At 49.7% G+C, this 6,561-nt stretch overlaps 1 protein-coding gene across 5 annotated transcripts in view; it reads left to right on the top strand.

Moving 5' to 3' along the window:
* Positions 1-5,914: 5,914 nt before the first annotated feature.
* Positions 5,915-6,561, top strand: part of RDM1 (RAD52 motif containing 1) — a 39,953-nt gene continuing 39,306 nt past the window's right edge. For all 5 annotated transcript variants that reach the window (XR_003791982.1, XM_029212234.1, XM_029212236.1 and 2 more), the window contains exons 1-2: positions 5,915-6,027; positions 6,407-6,544. Coding sequence is in view for 4 of the 5 variants with exons in the window: in XM_029212234.1 (XP_029068067.1) it covers positions 5,932-6,027; positions 6,407-6,544 (234 nt within the window). In the remaining variant the exon portion in view is untranslated. The remainder of the gene's footprint in view (positions 6,028-6,406; positions 6,545-6,561) is intronic.

The following is a 6,561-nucleotide window of genomic DNA, read 5'->3' on the forward strand; positions in this document are numbered from 1 at the left end:
CCTGTACAAACCTTTTCTTCTGTGAGGTCCCTATGTGAGGCTGATGTGGGTAAAAAACTCAGCTCCAAATGGCATAGTTCCTTTGCAGCTTATGGGGCCAATACATAGCATCTTGTGCTGACCTCTAGGAGGTCGGTCTGTATTTCACAAGGAATCATAAGGGGAGAATGAAGAAATGGTCTAAAATTCACTGAAGAATGTTCCTGAGTCATCACTGGGGGCAGGGCCTGCTACTAGACATTGGGGAGAGGAAGGAGATATGATTCTTGCCTTGTCAGCATTCCTGACCTAATAGAGAACAGTGTTTGGGTCTGCACACTGATGGACACTGTCTTTCACAATGTTCCATTTAGAGGTGACACCTGAAAGAGTGGAAGGTGTGCATTCTGCGGAACACTTACTTCTGTTACAGAACCAGGAATATCCGTGCCAACAGGTCCTATGGCTGCTGTTTATTGACGCGGAATAAAATCACAGTCATCTGCACACATCCCAAACCAAGACTCAGCCACATCCTGGGACAGATAGAATCATTAGTCCCGATTCCTCATCCCTCCCTGCATCCATACTCTTTGCCATGTCTCACTGTGGGCAGAGTGTACTGTCCAGTCCCCTGGCTTGGGTCTTGGCCATGTGACTTGCTTTGGCTCATGGAATGGGCAGAAATGAGAGCGTGCCAGTTCCGTGCCCAGCTGGAGGAAGCCTGATGCTGCTTGCCCCCGTATGCTTCTCTTGGGTAGCTGCTGCCTCTTCAGCCCGGGCCCCTGAATGAACACACATGGAAAAGAGCTACCTTGGCTGATCTGCAGACCAGCAATGAGAAGCAGAGCAGACCCAGCCAGCAGAGCATTAAACCATAGCTGTACCAGCCAAACGGCAGACTGATGGGAATCGTTATTCCAACCCACTGAATTTCTGGATGGGTTTATTACATAGCATTATTGTGGCAGTAACTAACCAGTACATGTACCCACTCTTTTATTAGGTTATCAGTTCAGCTGCTGCAATAGAGACCCTAAACAACAGTGGGTTAAATAAGAAAGACATTTATTGATCTCTCGTGTAAGAATCTGGTTAAGTAGTCCAGGGTTAGTTTGGTGGCTCGTGTGTCAGGGAGCCAGACTCCACCATTCTCCGTGTGACCCTCTTCCACCCGAAGCCTTCATATTGTTCACAGATCGAAGTCTTACCGAAATATTCCACAGTGTGGCGCCAAAACCTCGTTCCAACATCACCGTCCAGCACCTAAGGCCTCACCTTGAACCATGATTCCGCTTCTCTTTCAGGCCTGGGGACTTGTCCTCTTCTTGAATGGGCGTGCTCCCCTCCACGTCCCCAAACTGGTGCTCCGCTGCCATCCTCCAGGTGTCAATGCATCTCACTCTCACCAGGACCCCAGGGGCCAGAACTGGTGCTCCCCAGGAGTGAGAGGCCCTCACCTCCATGGGGGGTGGGGGGAGCCGTCCAGTGTCCAAGACAAGAGTCCAGTCTCCCTCCCAGTCATCCTCGCACCTGGCCTCTCCCACCCTCAAATCCCCGCTCACCTCCGACCCCAAAGAAGCCAGAGAACCTCGGCAGCCCCTACTTCCCTGCCCCCCTTCCTTCCACACCTCAGCAGTTCAGTGAGCGTAACAAGGCTTGTTAAAATGGGTCCCTCTGCTTCTGAGGTTGACTCAGGATGGGTGGGCACGTGGGTTTGGAGGGTGACAGGCTCTCTGCTGGACCAAACTCTAGCCAGGCTCCTCTGAGCCTTCCTCTAGATCCAACCTTGGCCTATAAAGACGTCAACAAACACTAACAGAGTTTCTAACAGCTCGAGACCACATTTCTAGGATGACCCTAGCCCTCCTTAAAGTGGCTGCCTGAAAAAAGCTCAAGGCTGCCTAAAGGATTTGCTGTTTGTTCTAGCCAACACCTCAAGATAGGGCTCTTGTCTCCCGGCTTCTGGGACAGGGTAGGAGCCTAACTTTGAGAAGCCTCAGTTAGCCAGCACAGATGGGTTTCACGTGACCACCCCGCCTTCCCCTTCTCACTTCTCTGACTAGACAGACCCTCCCCCCTCCTCATCCCCTCATCTTCCCTTTAAAAGCCCTGTACCAGTCGCAGTTGAGTTCAGTTCATGATGGTCTCTTTCCCTCTACCACTGCAATTGTACATTACTGATTGAACTCTGATTTTACCACTTTAAGTAGCATGTGGCTTTGTTTCTTTTTGATAAGGGGGGGCGTGTGTGTGTCCAGGACTAGACTTTTATTTTTATTTACTTATTTAGGATCAGCGTTTTATTTTTAAACTTTTATTTATTATTTGTTTATTTTCTTTACTTTTTGGCTGCGTCAGGTCTTAGTTGCAGCATGTGGGATCCTTTTGTTGCAGCGCGCAGGATCTTCGTTGTAGGGCTCGGGCTTCTCTCTAGTTGTGGCGAGCAGGTTCTCTCTCTCTAGTTGTGGCACGGGTTCCAGAACGCGTGGGCTCTGTAGTTTGTGATGCGCGGGCTCTCTCGTTGAGGCGTGCAAACTCAGTAGTTGTGACGCGCGGGCTTAGTTGCCCTGTGGCATGTGGGATCCTAGTTCCCCGAACAGGGATTGAACCCACATCCCCTGCATTGGAAGGCAGATTATTTATTTACTTATATTATTATTATTATTTTTTTTAATTTATTTTTGTCTGTGCTGTGTTTTCATTGCTGCACGCAGGCTTTCTCTAGTTGCGGTGAGCTGGAGCTACTCTTTGTTGTGATGCGCGGGCTTCTCATTGCGGTGGCTTTTCTTGTTGTGGAGCACGGGCTCTACGCAAGCGAGCGTCAGTAGTTGCGGCACGTGGGCTCAACAGTTGTGGCTCGCGGTCTCTAGAGCACAGGCTCAGTAGTTGTGGCACACAGCCTTAGTTGCTCCGCGGCAGGTGGGATCTTCCCGGACCAGGGCTCGAACCCATGTCTCCTGCATTGGCAGGTGGATTCTTAACTATTGCACCACCAGGGAAGTCTGGAAGGCAGATTCTTTACCACTGGACCATCAGGGAAGTCCCCGGATCAGCCTTTTAAAGAAGCATCCCAGAGATGTTTGAGTGTAGAGCTCCACAGACCATATTTTGAGAGATATTTCCCTATGGACACCTTTCCTCTGGCAGCCCTTTTGAATGGCAGCTATGTTCTCTCCGATGCTCCACTGCCTGCAGTCTACCCAGCTTTCATCCCAGTGAGAACATTCCAGAGAGCAACTAAGGATCAACTCCAGGTGTTTCTACAGTCACCTCTGGGGCTGACTGCATGTCACCAGCAACCAGTACCTCACCTGCTGCCCAACTACACTGACACCTTCCAGATTTCTGACTCAGCTAGCTCTCCACCATGTTATTCTATGTAGACACACACCCCTTTTACAAAGCCTTCGACACCCATAAGCCTATAAAAAAAAAAAAAAGGAGTAGGGCTCCAGGACTTCTCCAAGTACAGGTGGTGCCTCCTCACCATACCTGTATACAGACGCATGTTGGATAGTGTTGGCTTGCAGGGAGAGCCAGTCTTCGGGACTGTCCCCTGTGCTCTGACGGGTATCCTCTTTCTCCCTTTCAGAACTGCTGAGCCCAAATCTTCTTTCAATCATCAACTGTGCGAAAAAGATTGTGTCTGGAACAGGGGGGATGAAGAACTGGTGAGGAGGCCATGGTGGGATGAAGTTAGTGGGCGGAGCCTTAAGCAAGATGTAGTGACAGAGAAAGGGACAGTAGGCCAGGACCTGACCTTTTCTACAGCCTAGAAAAATGTGGGATGTGGCAGGGCTTGGAACTCCGACTTAGAAGACCTGAGATCTGGCTCTTCCTCTGACACCATATTAAACAAAACTCTTTTGGTTGCAGGAACAGAGCAACTTGAGCTAGCTGGGGGAGATTTATTCTGAGAGGACAAGGTGTCTTGCTGAGCCCACACGAGGGGTGCAGCTGGGCCTCAGGAAGAGGGTGGAAGCAGGGCTGGAAACTTTCCTTTGCAGGTTTCTGCTTCTCTTTGTGCATTGGCTTCATTACTCCCTCTGCAGACCAGCTTTCTCTGCTCTACAGTCTACCAGACAGACTATGTCTGCCCTGAATCTATGGGCTAATGTCCTAAGCAACCATAGAGACTAGCTAGGCTCAGTCCCAGTCCAAGTGCCTGGCAGGCAGGATCTGATGGGTTCAGCTTGGACCCTGTGTCCCAGCTCCATTCATTCAGCTACAGGCATGGAAGAAATTATGCAACATAAACACGGCTGCCACGGGCCCTCTCTACATAATTGGCAGCAGCATTTTCTATAAAAAGTGTTGCTGGGCTTCCCTGGTGGCTCATTGGTTAAGAATCCGCCTGCTAATGCAGGGGACACGGGTTCGAACCCTGGTCCGGGAAGATTCCACATGCCGTGGAGCAACAAAGTCCATGTGCAACAACTACTGAGCGCACGCGCCTGGAGCCTGTGCTCCGCAACAAGAGAAGCCACTGCTATAAGAAGTCCGCACACCGCAACAAAGAGTAGCCCCCACTCGCCGCAACTAGAGAAAGCCCGTGTGCAGCAACGAAGACCCAACGCAACCAAAAATAAATAAAATTGATTCTTAATAAAAAAAAAAGAACCAATCTTCCTTCTCTCCACAGGGTAAAATGGACGTTGCACTGTGCAGGCCGGCCACTCTCCTACTGGATGACAGGATGCCACCTGGCATGAGACAGGGAGCAGGCCTGTGGTGGAGTTATTCCAGAACTCCTCTCCTCACTTGGGAATTCTCCATTTCTTCTTCCTCTTGCCTCCACCTCATGTTATTTTCTTCCTTTCCCATTTACAAATAAAACTGACCAGAGCCCCAGGAGTAAATGGTTTTCTAGGACTTCCTCCTTGTTCCTATCCAGGCCCAGGCCCCTGGTTCCTGACTGTCATTTGCAAACCAAGAAGACCACGATGAAGAATTTTTTATATTTTTGGAATTATTAGAGCATTCCTTGTGCAAAGAATGTGTTAATTTAGTCATGATTAATCCCAAGTATATTTGAGTACCTAATAGAGTATGAGTGTGCTAGGTACTAGAAAAAGGATGATAAATCTGTAAATATTGTTCATGAGGTGTTCATAATCTATCTGGAGAAGATTATGGATCTTCTCCATACACAGATAATGGATACAATGAATAAATGGATACATACAATGAATGCAATGGATAATGATATGGATAATAACTCTATAGTTATTGGTTTGAAACAGTATCAAGATCCAAGTAATTCCTCCAAAGTCAACAGTTCTTGAAGTAAAAGAGCTCAGAAGTAGGTAATGGGTGGGGATAAGGGTCTGATATATTGAGGTGGAGAAAGTCGTGGTGGGGATGAAGAAATGTGCTCGGTGATTTGGGGGTACTTTAGGAAAATGGGCTAGAAACCAGCTTTTTAAGAATTTCATACTAGACTGTTGATGGCTTTAATGTTATACCTTGATTTACATATTTAAGACTCATGCAAACACTCAAGACGAAAGATTGCATCTTTGGTGGTCATTTCTCAAACAGAGTCGGGAAATCTAAGTTTTTAAAGTTCAGTGGATAGTTAGCACTAACTACTTAGTACTCTAGTCTTCTCTGGAACTTTGAAGATGAAGCCAGCTGCTGTAAAGATGTCCGCACCATTCGATCCTGTAAACTCACACTTTGGACTCTACGCTAAAAATACACTTGAATAGAAACGCTAAACTCCAAAACTTCTGGGCGCGCGGGTTTCGGAAGGGGAACTAGAGGCAGAGACAAGCCCGGAGTGGGAGGGGCGAGGGAGAGGTCCGAGCACCGCCCCTGTCCCACTCCCACCCAGGTGGCTCCGCCCCTCGGGCTCCCATTTTCAAAAAGCGCGGGCGCGGGCGCGGGCGCGCGTGCGCAGGCGCAGTCCGCTTGCGCTCCGAGTCGCGCAAACGCGGTAACGGTCGAATGGTGGAGTTGGTACCTTTTGCGGTTCCCGTCGCGGGAGACAAAACCTTGCTGGTGTGGGAGCTGAGCTCTGGACCCACGGCCGAGGCCTTGCAAGTGAGCCGAGCCGGGGCGGAGGGAGGGGTGGAGGAAGCCGCCGCGCGCCCCAGTAACTGGGCGGCCCGGGGTACTGCTTCAGCACCTCATCTGCCTGTGGTCTCCGCTGAGAGGAATCTTAGTTCTAGAGCCGACCTGAGCAGTCAGCTCGCTCCCACAGATTTTTGAGAGATAGTTCCCAACAGACGGCATTGCCTCCTAATGCTTCTCGAAGCTTAGGATTTCAGAGGGAAACTTGTTCATAAAATGAGAAGTGTTTGGAGTTGGGGCTCACCACAGTTGCCTGTGGCGAAGGGCTGGGGGAACATAAGGGAACGGGCGGTTTGTTTTCCTGGGCGTGAAATCTCCTGCACTTACTTAGCATGGGACCACCCTACAGCATTCTCTGTTCACAGTCTTCTCCCAGTTTGGCCTTCTGTATTCGGTCCGAGTCTTCCCAAACGCAGCAGTGGCCGGTCCTGGGTTCTATGGCATCATCAAGTTTTATTCAGCAGGGGATGCCCACAGAGCCCAAAAGGCATGCGACCAGAAGCA

Source organism: Monodon monoceros, unplaced genomic scaffold (assembly GCF_005190385.1).
Source record: "Monodon monoceros isolate NGI ecotype Baffin Bay Population unplaced genomic scaffold, NGI_Narwhal_1 Super_Scaffold_9, whole genome shotgun sequence".
NCBI classification, from domain to species: domain Eukaryota; kingdom Metazoa; phylum Chordata; class Mammalia; order Artiodactyla; family Monodontidae; genus Monodon; species Monodon monoceros.